The sequence below is a fragment of the Carassius carassius genome, chromosome 17 (assembly GCF_963082965.1).
Source record: "Carassius carassius chromosome 17, fCarCar2.1, whole genome shotgun sequence".
In the NCBI taxonomy this organism is placed as follows: Eukaryota; Metazoa; Chordata; class Actinopteri; order Cypriniformes; family Cyprinidae; genus Carassius; species Carassius carassius.
The window spans coordinates 23,235,952-23,257,202 of record NC_081771.1 but is presented as its reverse complement, the minus strand read 5'-3'; the positions used below and the strand labels follow the sequence as shown (position 1 = coordinate 23,257,202).

Here is a 21,251-nt window from a genome sequence, read left to right as displayed (position 1 = left end):
GCTTTTCAAGCAGGAATAAGCTGGTTGGCCAAATAGTCCCTTGAGGGCTGAGACACTTGTTAATTTCCCTTAATTAATGAAATATAAACGGTTAAACGTATACACACTCTCCATAAAGTCCCTATTTTACAAATAATAATGCAGTCAGGAGATGGTGTGATGCAATGAGTGGTTTCCACATTTTAAACATTTAAAATGCATTAAAATAAATATTTTCTATCACTTTGCTTATCACTCTTGAAATGACCTGTACACTAAATAATCTACCCCTCATACTTGCATAACAATAGCAGTCTATTTATTTAGTGGTCCAAGTTGGAGCCAGTATGTATATTAATGACAATATGGGACAAATATAATGTAATTTAGTGGCGGCAGGTGCAGTGCGCTGCCGTTAGATGTACAGTCAGACAAAACGATGTGCAGTTATCAAAGGCGCGAGTGCACATACAGTCATGATAAACAATGTGTTCGGCAATTAAAGACGGGACAACGCAACGAGTCTGTGGAATGCGCATTATTGGAATCAATGTGCTCAGTAATTAATGAGGCAGGGAGGCGTGTATGTTATTCAGTTCGTGATATCCTTTACGGCAGCGGTTCTCAATTCCAGTCCTCGCGCCCCACTGCTCTGCATATTTTGCACGTTTCTCTTTGTTAACACACCTGATTCAGATAATCAGCTCGTTAGAAATGAACTCCGTGCATGAACTGTGTTGTTCATTGCTCCCTACTCCCTGAGCAGGGGAAATCTGTTGAAATTTACATCACATCGAAACATTCATTCACTGATTTGTTCTTTAAACATGGACAACTGTGACATCATATACCTCTGTAAATCAATACAATTTAAATTCACGTCTTGCACACTTCAATGCACTTTGATTAGAACATATAGCTACGTTCGCTTCCAACTGGAATCATGGCTGAATATCCTGTGATGTCCACTTCGCAGCCCTTACGAAAATTAACCATGGTTTTACTACAAATAAAACCAAAAAACCATGGTTACTATAGTTAATCCATGGTAACCACAAATTAACCATGGTTTTGCTAAATTAACCATAGTTTAACCATGGTATTTGTAGTAAATCTCTGATTATACAAATGGTAGTCAACACGCCAAAAAACCATGGTTTACTACAGTTTTACTATAAAAAAACCATGGTTATTTTTCGTAATGTTCGAATAGAACAAATGTCTGAAGCGCCAAGAAAAACGTTCAAAATGTGCAGAGCAGTGCGGCGCGAGGACTGCAATTGAGAACCGCTGCTTTTTACGGGAAACGTCGAATATTCAGAACACCGGCGCAAGGCTGCTCACAGCGCTTGGTCACGTGTTGCACCAGAATCGTTTTCGGAACCGAAACTTAGAAATTGCTCACGGTTCCGGTTCTTTTCAAAGAACAGGGTTCCCATCCCTAGGGCTGAACGATAAATTGCATGTAATATTTAATGCACATCTCATCAGTAAAGTCGGTTCTGTAATCAGCTGTAAATCTCCATCACATGCGTGCTATCACATGGAGCAGCATTAACTACACATAGCCATTGTTCACTGACAAGGATAAGGAAACCAGTATGACACCAAGGTATAATGAGCATACTCGCACCCAAAAGAGAGCAGCCCGAAAAATGGAGCGCAGTTGGAGGAAAACAAAACTACAGGTATTTCGTATTGCTTGGCGGGAAAGTAACCTATCCTACAGAAAAGCATTAAAAACTGCTAGATCCGATTACTTTTCTTCTCTTTTAGAAGAAAACAAACATAACCCCTGGTATTTGTTCAATAGTCACTAAATTAACGAAAAACAAAGCCTCAACAAGTGTTGACATTTCCCAACATCACAGCAGTAATGACTTTATGAACTACTTTACTTCTAAAATCAATACTATTAGAGATAAAATGGTAACCATTTAGCCGTCAGCTACAGTATCGCATCAGACAGTGCACTATAGACCCCCTGAGGAACAGTTCCACTCATTCTCTACTATAGGCGAGGAAAATTGTATAAACTTTAGGGCTGCAACTAACGATTATTTTGATAATCGATTAATCTGTTGATTATTTTTACGATTAATCGGTTTATGTACTTATATTTTAGTTTTGCCCATTTTTCCCCAAGTAAATTATGAATAAAGGGTCTTTATCATTCAACATATACTTTTTAGAGATTTTAACCATTTTGCATTGTCATATCCTCATCAAAAATATACCTGGAGTTGTGTTTTATTATGTGTTAGTAATCCTATGTCGAACTCTTCTGCAATCAAAACACTGACCCATACGTACTCTAGCAAATTTTGCAAGGAGATTTCAAATAATGTTTTCACCATGGCAGTCCTCAGGGCTTCTAAAGTAGTTTAACATCCCGAACAAAGCTTATTAAGGAATCTTTCAGAACATATTTTCACGAAGAATAAGAATAAAACAGAATAAGATTGCAGTACATTGCATTTTATTATTTTTTTCCTGTAAACACACAGCTTATACCTGGGAAACAGCTTTGGGAAACAGCTTCATAGCTTAAGGCGGGCGTACACGGTGCGAATTCGGATGGTCGGAAGATCGTATGTCCACGCACACGGCACGAGTGTGTTTATCTGAAAATCGTACGGACGAGATGATATACGACACGATTTTACAACCTGCGAATTCCAGAAACAATCACACGAAGTTCGACTTGAAGCACCGCTGCACGCACAGAAGGTATTACATTAAAGTACCGTGAGAGCGCTAAGAGAGCACACATATCCAATGCATTCGACTCGCTCTCGCGGTACTTTGATGCCATACAGGTGATGTCATTCTGTGCAGCGCTGCTTCAAGTCGAACGCGCCTAATATAACTGCTCTCTCTCCCATAACTGCATATACAATATTGATACAAGCCGTGACTGTTTCCTACACGTACATGTTATTTTTCAGCAATAGGAAACCGGGACGTTTGGTCACCCTGTGTGTGTGTGTGTGTGTGTGTTCTTGTAGGTTTATAAATATCTGAAATGGGTATTACAATGTAAACATGGTTTGTGAGGACAATTCCTGTGCCCTCGTAAACCAAATGGCTTTAAAAAAATACTATACGGTGTTTAATAGAAATTTTAAACATGCATTTTCCGTAATGGATAGAGGTAGTGTATGGGGATATACAGTATAGAATACAGTTACGTCTATGGAGAGTCCCTGTAAACTACATAATGCGTGTGTGAGAGAGAGAGCGCGCGAGAGAGAGAGAACTAAAAAGCATGGTACACGTTGCTAGAAACATCATACAGCGCTCGCTGTTCCTGTCAGACTTCAGCGAGTTTATCCTTCTGGTCAATAGTCCACATTCGCCGTGGCGCTGCCCTGTTCCTGTTTCTTCTTCTGTGGTTTTCCTAGTTCGTGATTGGTCAACTTCAGATAAATCAACAAATCGGCTCGTTCAACCGCACACATGTCACGAATTCAAACCGATAGCTCACGAACTTTTTAGACATGTTTAAAAATGATCGGGAGGTCGGGAAGTGCTCGTAAGCCACTCTGCTCGGCTCGTAATTCATCGGAAATGATACGAGCCGCGACCATACGAGCATACGCGATTTCCACACGATTGAAAAAAATCGCATGCGAACTCGTACGACAGCAAAAATCGCACCGTGTACGCCCACCTATGCTGTGAAATTGTAAACAATCCTTCGAATAAAGTGCCAATGGCATGAAACCTGAATGGAACTCACATTTTAAAGTAAAATCCATCAGAAGGTTGTCCAGAAAAAAAAAATTGGACACACACAAAAAACCTGCTGTGTGAAAAAGAGAAGTGAATACTTAGGGGAAAAAAAGTGCATTTCAAATATATTTAAACATTTACCTCTCTCATTCAGTCATAATTAGGCTGCAAGACTGAATTATGAACTGGTAAACGACAAACTGATCACAGAACATGTTTGTAGAGCTTTAAATGTTAACTGTTAAAAAGCAATGTTATCAGCTTTTACGAGTAAACATTTGCAAACAACATTGTACTGGAGAATCTGCACAAATAAAAGTCTTAAACAGTTAAACAGTTCAGTAGTGCAGAGTTTACAGGTTACTCTTCTTTTTTGAAGGCTCAAAGTAAAGTGCTCCCACACTTAGGATGACTTTGTTCGATTAGTTTTATCTTTTTATCTTCTTATCTAGGATATGTCCCCAAAACCTTCAAACTGGCCTGTTATTAAGCCTCTCATCAAAAAAACCACAACTTGACCCCAAAGAACTAGTTAACTATAGACCAATCTCGAATCTCCCTTTTCTGTCCAAGATACTAGAAAAGGTGGTATCCTCACAATTATATTCCTTCTTAGAGAAAAATGGTATATGTGAGGATTTCCAGTCAGGATTTAGACCGTATCATAGTACTGAGACTGCTCTCCTTAGGCCGGGTTCACACCGCAAGCTGCAGCAGAGCAGAAGCAGCGCGTATTTTTTTCGGTGCCTATGTTAACAGATTAGAGCGTTCACACCGCACGCAGAGGCTGCGCGGCAGAGCGTAGCAGAAGCAGAGCAGAAGCAGCAGTGCCGCGATCGTTTCGGCGCTGGGTCTATTTTTGCTGCGCTGCTGACGCTCAGTTAAAGTGAAAGTACACATTTGGTGGACAAAATAAATATGATTTCACACAAAAAGTGCTCTAAATGCACAAAAAAGCACATATAGGGTGTTTTAACAAGAACTGGATGTTAGGAAAGAAAATTAATATAAAAAAATATGTATAGAAGATAAAGTGACAATGATCAGGGCCAAAATACACATGTACTGAAACGAAAAAGGAATTTTGCCCAAAATTTGCATTAATGATATCTACTGTGTTCTTAGCAAATTACATAACAATGTATGATATTTAAAATCACATTTTTTTATTATAATTTTTATTTTTATTATTATTTTATAATTTTTTTTTTTTTTTTTTTTACAAAATCTGTTAAAGTACTTACAGTTCTATCCAAAAATAAACGTTTTTGCCGAAATACAAAAACAACTTTAAATAATTTATATTGCTAGTTTAGCCTTGGAGATTTATTTATTATTAGTAGTAGTCGTATTCTTATAACTAGGCCTATATATTGGCAGAAGAACGGATGTCGTGCTGACAATCATAAACAACAGCACGTGGTGTCACAGGCGGTGGTCTTCAGAGTGCACCTGGAAAGACAATAATGGACGACACTCGTCTCATCGTGGAAGTTGAGAAATATCAAGTTCTTTATGATCCACACAATATACTTTACAAAGACTTGCAGGAGAAGGAAAAAGCATGGGATGAAGTTGCAGCGGCTCTTATTGCAGATGGTAAGTAATTTTATAGTGTTTTTGACTCTTTTGCTGGCACACGAGCGAACAACTCAATAGGCTATTTGATTCAAAATTGATTCAATTGGAACCATTTATTTACAATTTCTAAATTACACATAAGCACACAAATAACAAAAGCAGGTGATACATGCATATATAATAAACAAGTAAATGCTGATTTCAAGATGAGCAGGAAGTCAAGGCTGTGAACTATTTACAATATACACATAATTTAAAACCGTTTATTAAATTGGTTTTCAGGGTGTCCTTTGGTAAATTTGATTGCAAACAAACCCAGTAACAAGATAGTAGGCTAATATGCACCATGTTCTCTCCTACGTCGGTTAATGGGATGAACCCAAAGTATGCGTCTTTTTCATAGTCTCCTTAATAACAAATATAGCACGATGGCCTTTCTTCTATCAATAACACGTACTGCACGGAAAACAAAGACAGCAAAACAAAGATGCAACAAAAGTAACAATGAAATTATTAATTAAAAAAGCTTCTTGCCAAGTCTTTTTATTTAAATGTATTTTAAATGGAATTAAAGCAATGCGAACGTAATTATAGAGTACTGGGACCAAAATCCGCTGTTCAGTTGCGCGCTGCCTCCGCTGCCGGTGTGAAAGCAAAATAGGCGCGCGCTGCTTCTGCTCTGCCTACCTGCTGCTAACGCGCTGCTTCTGCTCTGCTGCAGCTTGCGGTGTGAACCCGGCCTTAGAGTTACAAATGACCTGCTCTTATCATCTGATCGTGGTTGTATCTATCTGTTAGTTCTATTGGATCTTAGTGCTGCGTTTGACACAATTGACCACAACATTCTTTTGCATAGACTTGAACACTTTGTTGGCATTAATGGAAGTGCATTAGCATGGTTTAAATCGTACTTATATGACCGACATCAATTCGTAGCAGTGAATGAAGAGGTATCATATCGATCACAAGTGCAGTATGGAGTACCTCAAGGCTCAATACTAGGGCCGCTACTCTTCACGCTCTATATGTTACCCTTGGGAGATATCATCAGGAAACATGGTGTTAGCTTTCACTGTTATGCTGATGATACTCAGCTCTATATTTCTTCGCGGCCCGGTGAAACACACCAATTTGAAAAACTAATGGAATACATACAGTAGTCGACATAAAAAACTGGATGACGAGTAATTTCTTACTGCTAAATTCTGAAAAAAAAACAGAGGTGTTAATTATACGACCTAAAAACTCTGCATGTAATAACCTAGAACACTGTCTAAGACTTGATGGCTACTCTGTCAATTCTTCATCATCAGTTAGGAACCTAGGTGTGCTATTTGATCGCAATCTTTCCTTAGAAAGCCCCATTTCTAGCATTTGTAAAACTGCATTTTTCCATCTCAAAAATATATCTAAATTACGGCCTATGCTCTCAATGCCAAATGCTGTAATGTTAATCCATGCATTTATGACCTCAAGGTTAGATTATTGAAATGCTTTATTGGGTGGTTGTTCTGCACGCTTAGTAAACAAACTACAGCTAGTCCAAAATGCAGCAGCAAGAGTTCTTACTAGAACCAGGAAGTATGACCATATTAGCACGGTCCTGTCAACACTGCACGGCTCCCTATCAAACATCGAATAAATTTTAAAATATTGCTTATTACTTATAAAGCCCTGAATGGTTTAGCACCTCAGTATTTGAGTGAGCTCCTTTTACATTATAATCCTCTACGTCCGCTACGTTCTTAAAACTCAGGCAATTTGATAATACCTAGAATATCAAAATCAACTGCGGGCGGCAGATCCTTTTCCTATTTGGCGCCTAAACATTGTTCAGGAGGCAGACACACTCTTGCAGTTTAAATCTAGATTAAAGACCCATCTCTTTAACCTGGCTAACACATAACATACTAATATGCTTTTAATATCCAAATCCGTTAAAGGATTTTTAGGCTGCATTAATTAGGTAAACCAGAACCGGGAACACTTTCCATAACACCCGATGTACTTGCTACATCATTAGAAGAATGGCATTTACGCTAATATTAGTCTGTTTCTCTCTTATTCCGAGGTCAATCTACAGCGATATCGTTGACTTGATTGCAAAAAAAAAAAGCACAGACACTTTTTAAACTGAACAAAGATGACATCACTGAATTCAATGATGAACTGCTTTTAACTGTCATTTTGCATTATTGACACACTGTTTTCCTAATGAATCTTGTTCAGTTGCTTTGACGCAATGTATTTTGTTTAAAGCGCTATATAAATAAAGGTGACTTGACTTGACTTGACTGACAAGCTGCGCAAAACCACAACAAGATGCACATTAAATATCGCATGCGATTTATTGTGCAGCCCTAAATTCAGTCATAACATACTCTGTTATCTCCAGGTTTCCACATGATGCAGCCACATGAAGAGGAGTCCAACCCTCACTGTCCACCTGGTTAACATTGGCTCCCCGAGACAGAAGAAATTCCACCATCTCCATACTGCCATCAATACAGGCCTGGGGAAGAACACCACGTACAGTCCATCAGATTTTTATAGAAATGCACCACAATTAAAATACTACATTTACAGTCATGTTATGGCTGATAACCAATAAATGGTCATACGTGCAAAATCAAAAATTAATTCAAACACCAAAAACTAAAATTTAAAGGAAAACATTTAAAGGAAATGTAAGTATTATAATATGGGTCAATGACAAATAAAACAAATAACAACAAATTTTTAAACCAAGTTTAAACACATATGCCAACCTTTCCGAAAAGTGCGCTTTGAAATTTTTTTTATACTTTTTTCAACAAAAAATTAAAAAAAAAATACTTTTAAAATAATACTATCAAGAAAAATGTAATAATGTGTTTTCCATACATTCTGAATACATGTAATGTATATTTACACATCACAATCATTATTTTGCATTGAAATATTTAATATTTTCCATTAACATATGAATAATAAAACATATATTTATGAATTTTTGGGTGTCAAGCTTTATTTATTACAAGGCATGAACTAACCTTGCCTTGTTGTTAAAGACTTAAAGCCTGTTCACACCAAGAACGATAACTATAAAGATACCTATATTAACGTCCACACAAGCAGACGATATCATCGGTTTATTCTAAGCACATGCTCGTCTGTCCCTCTAAATTTGAGCTCGTTATAGCAGGATGGATTCTGATTTGGTGTCAATGTTTGTATAGTTCATCAAATGGAAAAAAATCGTTCTGTAAGCGATTCAAATGATATTGTTTCTCTGTGCCTTTATCATTATAGCTGTAGTGTGGACTCTGCTATTATTTAATATTGAGAATGATTTTAAAACTATCTTTATAGTTATCATTCGGGCTTTACGGACCTTGACAATTGAGGCACACAAGGTTGCCAAAAACGCACATTACCACATTGTATTTACAGTTATCTAATATGTAATGCACATACAATTTTTTTATGTTTCTGAAAAAAGAAGACTTATGTTAATCAATGGTGCATATGTAAAAAATACATGTAAATATATATATTGTGAAATATTTAAAATTTTTCTTATTTCTCTAATGTGAAAGCTCCATTTTCAGTGGCCGTATGTCACATCATCAATAAAAAATCATTTGAATATGCTGATTTTGTACTCAAGAATTCTTTCTTATTATTATTTGTTAAAAATGGTTGTGCTGCTTAAAAATCTTACTAACCCCAAACTTTTGAACGGTAATGTAATTGCTATGCACTGTAAACCCAGATTTTGATTCAACTCAAAGAGATTGAGTTCATATTACTTAAATGTTTCTAATTTATTGACATTACTTGTTAATTCTGAGTAAGCTGAACTTTTTCATGTCCTATCTTATTGTAATTATGTGTTTGAGCTCAATCAACTCAATATCATCAAGTTTTGCCTGTTACTAACAAGGACTGGCTGCAGCCTGGCGCTTCCCGTGTCATGCCCTCCCATCCCGTCTCATGCCAAGGCGTGTCCAACGGTTCATAGGGTCAAAAACTAAATCTGAAATCGTGAAATATTTTCCATGGAGTCACTGGTAAGTTTGTGATTTCCGGATGTAATTGTTGTGTCCCTGATGTTAACGTAAAATTGATGAAACCTCGAAGAGGCGCAGTACAATATTGTAATGATTGGAGGTAAAGAGGAAGAGATTTTTTTTTTTTTCTTCACAGCAAATTATCCAGATTTGAAATCCTAGTGTTGGGGACTTTTAGAGTAAAGTGTTAAAGTTGTGGTGTTGAATTTTAGCTATTGTAAACAGCCCCCTCTGGCAGGTGTAAATACTCAGAGTTACCTTAGAGTGTTAATAGTCACATCCGGGACATTTGCTCGTGTGCTCACAACCCGGCTCGTATGAGAACCGAATACGGCGAAATAAAGTGTATAATCTTACTCATAAAATGGGTTTTGTAATATCATATCGTTTTATAATGACATTTATTTGCTGTGTGCGCAAAAAAAATTCTCAAGGACATTTCCTTTCACTCACGATGCGGAACAGACGAGGACGTCATTTAATTTCTATATGTGAAATCTAAAAAGTAAGTGTTTTATCTCATTTAAAATGTGTTTAATAACATCATATTGGTTTTTAGCGATATTTATGTGCTTCACTCCAAATCTTTTCCTCAAGAGAGATATTTTCTTCCACTCACGATGGGGAGAAGACGGGGAATTCATTTTTTATCAAAGGAAAACACCATAAGTAAGTGATTTACCTTGTTTACATGTATTTTATAAGATGATATTACTTGGTGGTATTTAAATGCTGTGAGTGTATATATTTGAAACGAGCCTAACGGTTCCTCACAGATTTGAATGGCTGTGCAGGCAGACCATGGTGCAGACGCGGAAAAGACCAGAAGTAAGCATTTTACCTCATTTAAAATATCTATTTCATAACAGCATATTGATTTAATGGCGACATTAATATGTTGTGTGCTCCTACTGAAAATAGCCACTGACACGACGTGGTTCTGCACAAGGTTCTTTATTTTTCTCCCACCTCACAAACCCCGCCAAACCTACACACCGGAAAAACAGTCTTCCCATCCGGTCACGTAGACTCTCGCGATAATACATTCCCTCGCACATGAAGTTAACAATCTCACTCTCTTCTTTACATAAAAAAAATGAACGGGTGATTTTGACATAAAACATTGTCACACAAAAAAATTATTTTCAGAACACAGTAACATTTAAGTGAGTTTGCGTATTTAAACAAAAAAAACTGTACCCAGATAGATGCTCAAAGGACCAGATTTTACAGTTTCCATACACCCTCATACAGCGCTTTAAGAAGCATAAGAGAGGAAACACCTTTTTTCGTCAAACAGTCAGCAAGTTGTGACTTGGCTTTTGACCAACGCACTTCTTTGATTTTGTTAGCATGTATGAGCTCTTTGACACCACTTATTTCTAATCTTAGTCTCTTCTCTGTGACCTGTTTTGTAGACTTAAGAGCGTCAAACAGGGAATGTTTATCAGTAACACAGATAAGAGGAAGAGCATTAAGATCAGCTTTACCAGTAGTGAGCTCAGAGTAGAGCATAGCCAAGAACATAGCATTGTCAATACCATCTGACATGGCAAGGGTTTCTCCTGCCAGTGTGCTTCTTACCACACGTCTGATTTTCTTAGATTGCCAAAACAGTGGAGAGAACTTTCCTGTTTTTTCCATGAGGGCAATTAGAGCCCCACCCTGTGTACCTCCATCTGGAAGATTGCCCAGTGAAGCATCACTGAATACCACCAAACTCAAATCATCACTGTTGCCCAAGTATTGAAACTTAAGTGTTACCTTCTCTGACTTAAGTTTACGGATCACTCTGTTCACTTCATGTATGGACTGAACAGTAGCATTCTTAATGTTGGATGCTAGGCTACATGTGTCAAACATAACATCTGGTCTTGTTTGTTTAGCAACCCACAGAACCTGTCCTATTTTGGATCTGAGTTGTTCTCTTTCTTTCTCATTTAGTGGGGCCTCTCTCTGTACAGCACGTGTTGCCTGTAAGTGAACTGGTTGTAGGTTTTCAATATAACTGTGCTGATGCACCTGCACTACACCACCCACAGTAGCAATGTTCATCCCCACATGTGAAAAACTCTCATGCTCTTCACGACCCACGTGAAATGCAGATTTAAGTACAGGGATGACATTAGTTACAAAATGCTCTGAACCTGCCCAAAAAAAATCATCCACATGGCATGCCAGTACTCCTGTCACCTCAGACTGCTCATTCTGCCAATAAAACACTGCAGGATCAACCCGTGACATTTTACCACCACTGTTGAGCATGAGTTCTTTGACCTTGTTGTACCAGTAGAGGGAAGCATCTGCAAGTCCATACACACATTTCTTTAGTTTCCACAACACATTCTCCACGCTCGCTTCTGGTGGGGGACGAATGTAAATGTCTCTTGAGAGTTCCATTCCCTGCAAAAAAGCAGACTTAATATCCATAGAATTCACTTGCCATTTGTTTTGACAAATAACAGCTAACAGCAGCCTGAGTGACTCTGATGCACATGTGGGAGAATCTTTTTGTAATTCATGCATATTGACTTCTTCAAAACCTCTCGCCACAAGGCGGGCTTTGGGAACAACACCACTAGAAGTTTCCTTTAACGTACAGACCCATCTAGTAGAGATACATTTCTGACCTTTGTCTGTGACTTCTTCGTAAACATTATTATTTTGCCAGTTTTCAATCTCTTGCTGTTTAGCAGCATCAAAAGAGATGTCTTTGGTAATAAGTACATCACCATCGGTGTTCTCACATTCAGTGAGAAGATCATCAACTTGTGACATGTCTAAAGCTTCCTTTTGACTCTCGCTGCCATTTGGTTCAAGATACTGCACATTGTACCAGTTTCTATATTGCCCTTTTGCTTTCCCTGCTCTGCCTAAAACTCTGGCAGTGTGTTTAGTACCATCATCTCTGTTTGTAAATGTCACTGTCTGACCTGTTCTCAGTTTGACACCAGTGGAACCCACTGTATTAGTAGCATCCCTCTCTGTCTCATTAGTTTGTCTCACATCTTCTCTATCATCTGTTTCTGTGTTTTCAGGGATTTGCACTTCTCTATTAACAGTCATTTCATCATCTGAATTCTCTGACACATCAGTGTGTATTACATTTTCTTTTTCTTTACTATTTTCAGGGATATCAGGTAGTACAGGTGTATCCTCATCCTGTGCATTAACTTTATTCAGCCTGGACTGGTGTACTCTGACAAGGATACCACCATGTCTGACAAACACTACAGAGCCATCTTGACCGATAACTACAGCAGGACCTTTCCACTCTGTACTGTCTGCTCGTTTGTAGTACACTCTGTCTCCTGTCTCATACTTTTCATCTGTAGGCCTGAGCTGCTTTCGTAAAGCTCTTTTTATTCTTTCTGAGAATGCTCTTCTGGATGCATGCAATGCTGCTAGGTGCTGTCCTACTCTAGTACTCATAGAAGTGCCTTCTAGAGCAGGCAGTTTATTAACCAAAACGGAGGGAAGATTAGGATTGTGACCAAACACCAGCTGGTGTGAACTATAACCATGCACATTGATCATACTGTTTTTGGCCATTAGAGCCCAGTCTAGAGCAATCTGCCAGCCACACCCGTTTTCCCTTTTCACCTTCAGGAGGATCTCAGTCAGAGTCATGTTGTGTCTCTCCAGCAGCCCGTTGCTCCAAGGACTGTATGCCGCTGTAGTCTTCATCTCAATGTTGAATTTTTCTGCCATCTCTCTTAACTCCTCATTGTTGAACTCGCCACCGTTGTCAGTGTATACTCGTTTTGGGGCACCATGAACACTTATCCACGAGTGAATGAAAGAGTTGACAATCTCAGAGGCTTTCTTTGTTCTCACAATGTTTCCAGCGCTGAAGCGTGTGAAATGGTCGATGATGTGGAGGTACCATATGCCAGGTTCCAGCTCATGTAAATCCATTGCCACCGTCTCATTGTACTCTGAGGCTAAAGGCAAACCAACAGCAGGCCTGGGCTTGGTCCTGCTATATCTTTGACATACCTCACAGTTACGGATGATCTCTTGCAGAATAACTGGACAGTCTTTGTCAGTATTTCCAGAGCTGAGGATAAGCCTCTGCAGCCGGTCTGCAGAGGCATGGCCAAACTGCTTGTGAAGCTTCAGGAGAACTTTACGCTTCTCTTTTGTAGACATCTCTGCTGTGATGACAAGAACTTCACTTTCATTGGTGTCTACTTCAGTATTACCATCTCTAATGTCAACACAGTAGTGTCCCGAACTAGTGAGCTCAAGAGGCACTGGTTGCTTGAACATGACAACTTTGTCATTCTCCATGTCTAAAACAGTTCCTGCTCTCTTTAGAGCCATTTTGCTCATCAGTAAAGGAATATCAACAGGAACAACTTCCGTTTCAATGTGACATTTTGTTGGTCCGATCTTAGCGGGAAGCTTTACCTTTCTGTTGGAGTGTACCACCTGACCATCACCAAATCTGAAAGGTCTGCAGCTTGAAGATTCTGTTTGCATCAGTTTGTTTATTTGGCTTTGGCTCAGGTCTTTCATGTAACTATCCAGCCACTTTTCACCACAAACAGTACGTGTGCATGCTGTGTCAATGATAGCTGATCCCAGTGATTCAGTTAGGAAGATCTCAGAGTCCGTCATAACTTTTGTAAACAGTGTAATGTTACACTCTTCGACATTTTCATCTTCTGCTAGCTTTACTTCATTTCTCCGATGAGGACAGTCTTTGGCCCAATGGTACGTGCTCTGACAAATTACGCATTTTGTTCGCTTACCATATTTGTCGAGTGGGTTTGTACCTTGCTGTGGCTGCCACTGTCTGCTCTGTGACTGGCTGTTGTTCCGTCTGAATTTACCCGGTGGCCTCTGCTCCGTGAAAAACGCCGCATCTTGAGTCTCGCTGCCTCCGCTTGCTCCACTGGTTTTTCCTCCGAAAATCCGTTTTAACGCTGACTTCATGGATGCGAATGTTAAATCCGTGCACGCTGTAAGTGCTAGCTGCCTACTCTTCTCTTCAAGACAAGCCGTGTCCAGTAGTTTAAACGCTAACACAGCATCAGGCAGGGTCATGTTGTACTTTTTCATGTGGTTGTATCTCTGCTCAAAGTCTATGATGTAGTCTGCCATGGACACCGCGCTGTCTTTGGAAATCGAGTCGAAATGAGAGTACGCTTCATAAGCGCGGTCTTTTTCTTCTCTCAAGAATACGGAGTCCAGCTTAGCTAGCAAGGTTTCCATACCGTTGTCTTCGTTCAGATCGATCAGATCCAAAGCGGTCTCTCTGGCTCGCCCCTCGAGCCCCAACACCACCGCGAGTGCCTGCTTCTTCTTGTCCAAATCCGTAACAAGTTTCCAAATACTAATTTCATTTTTCCAGCACTCATATGGTCTGGCTTCGTCAAGCTTAGGCGGTACTCTATAGTTGGAAACCATCCTCTGCTACCATGAAAATAGCCACTGACACGACGTGGTTCTGCACAAGGTTCTTTATTTTTCTCCCACCTCACAAACCCCGCCAAACCTACACATCGGAAAAACAGTCTTCCCATCCGGTCACGTAGACTCTCGCGATAATACATTCCCTCGCACATGAAGTTAACACCTACACTTTCCTCAGAGAGATATTTTCTTTCACTTGCGAAGCGGAGCAGACGGGGAAGTTGGTTTTAACAAGGAAAACACGGAAAGTAAGTGTTTTACTTCATTTACTATATGTATTTCATAAAATAATATTATTTAGTAATGATATTTGTATGCTGTGCATGCCTAGACGATCTGAAACATTTCTCACAGATTAAATTTGATGTCAAAATAGCAATATCAGTAATGTTAATTGTTTCTTGCATGTCTCCTAACCAAATTTTGTCATTATACTAAGCATTAATTTAATTTTTCATAATGTTTTCATAATGTTGAGTGTCAATATATTGGATTTGAGTTATTTTTTTCCATAAATATGTATGTATGTGTATGTTTCATATATTTTCATATATACTATATCATATTTCATATTTCATATATTTTCATATATTTTCTGCGTGAACTACAGATTAGATATGATTTTTTTGGTACTGTCATTTATTTATGTGCTGTCCCATTTATGCGTATTCATTTTGATAGACAGAGCCCTCAGCGCAGTGAGATTAGCATGGAATTCAGGAATCGTAAAAAGAATCAGAAACATACTGAACTTTTTCATATTATTTAACAAACATCCAGACTTGATTGTTGGTCTCTGTGCATAACTGTGTGTTCATGAGACACTATTAGTTCAGTTCACTCTGAATTGCACAAAATTGCACAAAAAAGATTAATAAAAATGTGACACAAAAAAATCTAAGCTTGAAAAGCAGATACATGTAAGCACTATAAACCTGATTAAATTGAGAATACATATGGACCAAATACGTTTTTTGTGCCTTTGCACTGATTTGCTTTGACATTGTTTTAATTGTTGTAAAGTATGTTCTTTATATGTATTGAAAACACTGAATGTGAAGACATTTTGGTGCAGGGAAAAAGATTTATAATGTTTCAGTTAAAATAAATAAGTGTAAACATGCATCGTTTTGTGAATTAATGTATCTCTCTCTCTCTCTATATATATATATATATATATATATATATATTTTAACACCATAATAGTGTTACATTATTGGTGTTGCAAGTGTCAACACTTTTGAAAGTGTTGATTTAACACTCGTGTGGAAGTATCCATATATACACTGACAAAGTGTTAAATTGAACTATTGGTGTTAAATTTCCAATTTCAAATTTGTAATGTGCCATCACAGAGGAAACTACACACTAGAAACCTATTAGGTCATGGCTTTGTTTCTTTTGTTGCTAAAAAAAAAAGACATGTTCAATAAAAATAAAATTGGATCAGTGTAATGTTGCAGATGTATGTATTTATTTTACATGGCTCTATTGATTGAAAGATATTTTGAGTTTCAGGAACTAAACGTTAAGTTGGGTCAGTTACAATATACAATTTAGCTGAATTGGTAATGGAGTAATGCTTACTTAACAAGCTGAGTTAAATAAATGGGTGGGGAATGATTGTTTAAACTAAGTTTCTTCAGTTACTGTAACTCAGTTATAAGTAAATTCAACTTAAATGTTCTATTCCATTCCATTGTGGGCTTAAGTACATTAAACGTAGTCCACTTCACTTATTCAACTAATGCTTCATTACTTAAAAATTTTAAGGCAACGAGTTACCTCAGTTTTTTAAAGTAGATTCTACTTATCCGGGTTTACAGTGTGTGATCTTTTATGAGTTGTACCAAAATACACAGATTACGATCAAAATCAAAGACCACCTTTTCAATAGTTTTTTTTAAACCGGGTGTGATAATTGAGAGTGAATCTTGAATACGTCCGATCACAAAAGATGCATTTGAGACACAAATTAATACAAGCTGAAAACAACAATGCTCCTCCACTAACCATTTTTGATCGGATCACTGAAAACACATCCTTATACCAGGTGAAATCAGAGCCTAACTACAGTTGTGGCCAAAAGTTTTGAGAATTACATAAATATTGGAAATTGGAAAAGTTGCTGCTTAAGTTTTTATAATAGCAATTTGCATATACTCCAGAATGTTATGAAGAGTGATCAGATGAATTGCATAGTCCTTCTTTGCCATGAAAATTAACTGTTAACTCAGGTGAGAATGTTGACGAGCACAAGGCTCATTATGTCAGGCTGATTGGGTTAGAATGGCAGACTTGACACGTTAAAATGAGGGTGATGCTTGAAATCATTGTTCTTCCATTGTTAACCATGGTGACCTGCAAAGAAACGCGTGCAGCCATCATTGCATTGCATAAAAATGGCTTCACAGGCAAGGATTTTGTGGCTACTAAGATTGCACCTAAATCAACAATTTATAGGATCATCAAGAACTTCAAGGAAAGAGGTTAAATTCTTGTAAAGAAGGCTTCAGGGCATCCAAGAAAGTCCAGCAAGCGCCAGGATCGTCTCCTAAAGAGGATTCAGCTGCGGGATCGGAGTGCCACCAGTGCAAAGCTTGCTCTGGAATGGCAGCAGGCAGGTGTGAGCGCATCTGCAAGCACAGTGAGGCGAAGACTTTTGGAAGATGGCCTGGTGTCAAGAAGGGCAGCAAAGAAGCCACTTCTCTCCAAAAAAAACATCAGGGACAGATTGATCTTCTGCAGAAAGTATAGTGATTGGACTGCTGACGACTGGGGCAAAGTCATATTCTCCGATGAAGCCCCTTTCCGATTGTTTGGGGCATCTGGAAAAAGGCTTGTCCGGAGAAGAAAAGGTGAGCGCTACCATCAGTCCTGTGTCATGCCAACAGTAAAGCATCCTGACACCATTCATGTGTGGGGTTGCTTCTCATCCAAGGGAGTGGGCTCACTCACAATTCTGCCCAAAAACACAGCCATGAATAAAGAATGGTACCAAAACACCCTCCAACAGCAACTTCTTCCAACAATTCAACAACGGTTTTGTTGAAGAACAATGCATTTTTTCCAGCACGATGGAGCACCGTGCCATAAGGCAAAAGTGATAACTAAGTGGCTCGGGGACCAGAATGTTGAAATTTTGGGTCCATGGCCTTGAAACTCCCCAGATCTTAATCCCATTGAGAACTTGTGGTCAATCCTCAAGAGGCGGGTGGACAAACAAAAACCCACTAATTCTGACAAACACCAAGAAGTGATTGTGCTTGTAATTATATTTCAGTACATCACAGAAACAACTGAAACAAAGATCTAAAAGCAGTTTAGCAGCAAACTTTTTGAAAACTAATAGTTATGTAATTCTCAAAACTTTTGGCCACGACTATAAGTGTTAAAATAGGGGAAAAAGGAGCATGCCATACCCAATATCGTCAAATAAACAAAAATCCTCTAATAACAGCCAATTAACCAATTATTACCCAGTATAGTACCAATACACTGAGCATACTTTTTCTATATTTATATTAGGGGTGTAACGGTACGTGTATTCGTACCGGACCGTTTCGGTACAGGGCTTTCGGTACGGTGCACGTGTGTACCGAATGACTGAATGCAATATTTTGTATGCGGAACATAAGTACATTTTCGTGTTTCCAAACGAACATATTAAGTGGCGGAAGTCTCCGCGTTCAGCGCAAATCCCGCCCTGCAGCTTATTCTAAGACCGGTGACACACTGGCTGCGTGGCGTGACCGTGGCGTTTCTGCTGCATGTCAGGTGCGTGACACCTGCTTCGCATTTTCTGTGTCTTTACACACCAGAATCGTGCCTGACGCGGCGCTGGCGCGCTGCTGCTACTGTAGGGGACATAGAGGGAGACCGCCAACAGACCAGGATCTTGTCTTCACGACAACAATACTTCATGTTGAGCATAAATATAAAGCCTAGGCAAAATAGACTATGTTTGACAGGTGCAATATGCCAGTGTGTCACCGGCCTAAGGTTTTCAAAAGGCATCACGCGAGTGTGAACTATACTACAACTAGGGAAAAAAACGATTGTAATTCAAACGCAGCTCCCGTCAGCATTTAAACAGACCTTTGCTCTTAATTCTGATCGGTCCAACGCAATAACGAAATCTGAGCAGGTCTAAAAAAAAAAATGAGACCGTTGATGCTGCATTTTACACTTTGGAAAAGTTATATATATATATATATATATTTTAAATATGAGCAGGTCTACAAGCTGGGATTGGTAATGCTGCACTGTAATCATAGTTATTTATTTATATTTTTCATTATATTTTATTATATGATATTGGTTTGAGACAGAGTATTTTAATTAGTGGAGAACTTTGCAGCAGTATTTTATTTCTTATTCTTTTTTTATTTTATATATATTTTATTAAAAAGTATTTTAAAAAAGTGTAAACAAATTGTTAAAAAAAGTTTCTAGTAATAAACAACCTGCAGTTTAATGTTTGCATTTGTTTCCCTTACTGTACCGAAAATGAACCGAACCGTGACTTTAAAACCGAGGGACATACCGAACCGTGATTTTTGCGTACGTTACACCCCTAATTTATATATATATATATATATATATATATATATATAAAAGAGACTGTGAAGTTCCTGAAATTTTTTTTGCAAAATAACAGTGTGGCATGCATGTGGAGACATCAGACAAATTATATGTTCAGTAAATGGATTAAAAATGCAGTAAGATTCTGACCTGGTGTAAAGCTGTTATTCCATCTGTGTTGGCACAGTTAACCATATCATCTTCTCCATTCTGCACTCTTGCTTCTCCCAGCATCACCTTCGCCTCCTCGGTGTCGCCACTAGCACACACTGCTAGGAACTCTGCAGACTTCTCAAATCTCACTCGCCACCTGAGAGAGGGAGAGACATGCTGTCTAGAATGGTATTTAGCATCAGACACCTCAAAAACGAATTAGTAACATATACAGAGTCAGACTCTAACATAATATATGAAACATCAGAAGCAAGTTAGAATAAGTATTGGAGGCTTTGGATGCACATTCCTACTCAAATAGTTTAATTCGTTTTCAACAGTCTCAAATGCAACCTTCATCTTTAGCAACCATCAATTCTAGGAACAATATTTTACATTTGTATTGGTTCTTTAATGCGTTATGAATGAAAACTAATCACTAAATAGGCTACATTCTAGCGGGATAGTAATCCAATGCATGGCAGATGGTCCTTGATAGCCAAAATAGCAAACTAAATCTGGAGATCTTCATTAAAGAGTTAAGCTGAGAAACAAATAAACTTCTTTTTTCGGACATGATCGTTTACATCGAGGAACTATTTATTAACTAATTAATGCTGAAACGTTCTCTTTGTGTTGGTTGTCATTATTGTGGTCATGAATCTCAAAACCTGTTTTTTTTCTGCTGCTCAGTGGTGTCTGTTCTGCCTCCATCAGAAGCCCCGGTGCTCGTCTCTCCTCTCCAGCGACTCCGAGGCACCGCCGGCTCTCTATCCGTACTTGAGCCCGACCAACGAGTCAGCTGCTCCCGACGCTTCGCTACCGCCGCATCCCCCATAATCCAGCACTAAAGACACATATTTTTAAGAGAAATCCCCATGATCACAACAGCTAACGTACAGGAACATATATCAGAGACACGCCCTCCATGTCTGCTGTTTACACTTCCTCATCACACTCACAGGAAGTTACTAAAAACATCCAACCAGTCATTAACGTTCATTTCTGTCCTCTTAAAAATACCTGCCGATCGGAGATTTCGATGACCAGTACAGTTCAAGAACCAGACAAAGATTTTATGTAATTGCCATGACGTTAAAGGCTTCAGGTAAGAGATCAAAACTTCAGTTCCACCTCCAGGCTGAAGAGGGCACAGTAGAGCTCCTTATCAGCTTCCGGGGGTTGTGTAGCCACCACGAATGAGGTTTCAGCTCCTTGGGGTACACGATTAAAGTATTTAATTTTTAAAATTAAAGTTTAATATTATGCCACCAAAATGTAATGTTTTAGCACTTCCCTTTTCAAACGTATTTTACATTTTAATTATTATGCTGCAGTTAAGAGTCATGGGGCAAAATATTTGGTAGACTAAATTGTGTAAGATTGTACATCATATATGTTGCCCTAGTTGTGGAGACTAAAGAAATTTAAAAAACAAAATAAAATAAAATACAATTTTATATTCTGTGTTTTTATATTCTCTCTCTCTCTCTCTCTCTCTCTCTCTCTCTCTCTCTCTCTCTCTCTCTCTCTCTCTCTCTCTCTCTCTCTCTCTCTCTCTATATATAGACACACACACACACACAATCCCCTCCAGAAGAAGTTTGGCCAATTCCAGACTGAAAACATTTGGGTTTGAAATCAAAAGTTGAATATGATAAACACAACTTAGAAGATAGCACCTTTTTGAACCGACCCATTGCTCATGTGACCAAAAGTATTGGAATAGACTGAATTAAACTAGAT

General features: G+C 38.5%; 1 protein-coding gene across 2 annotated transcripts in view; it reads right to left on the bottom strand.

Annotated features, from left to right (window-relative positions):
- The window catches only part of ppp1r12c (protein phosphatase 1, regulatory subunit 12C), a 54,000-nt gene extending 33,327 nt beyond the window's left edge, over positions 1 to 20,673 (bottom strand). The window contains exons 1-4 of one of the 2 annotated variants that reach the window (XM_059571304.1): positions 20,529 to 20,673; positions 20,177 to 20,352; positions 19,503 to 19,662; positions 7,677 to 7,807 (exon numbers count right to left, since the gene is read on the bottom strand). In XM_059571304.1, the coding sequence (XP_059427287.1) occupies positions 7,677 to 7,807; positions 19,503 to 19,662; positions 20,177 to 20,343 (458 nt within the window). In that variant the 5' untranslated portion in view covers positions 20,344 to 20,352; positions 20,529 to 20,673. Of the gene's footprint in view, positions 1 to 7,676; positions 7,808 to 19,502; positions 19,663 to 20,176; positions 20,353 to 20,467 lie in introns of both variants that reach the window. The other variant, XM_059571305.1, reaches the window with a different exon arrangement.
- Positions 20,674 to 21,251: the final 578 nt, after the last annotated feature.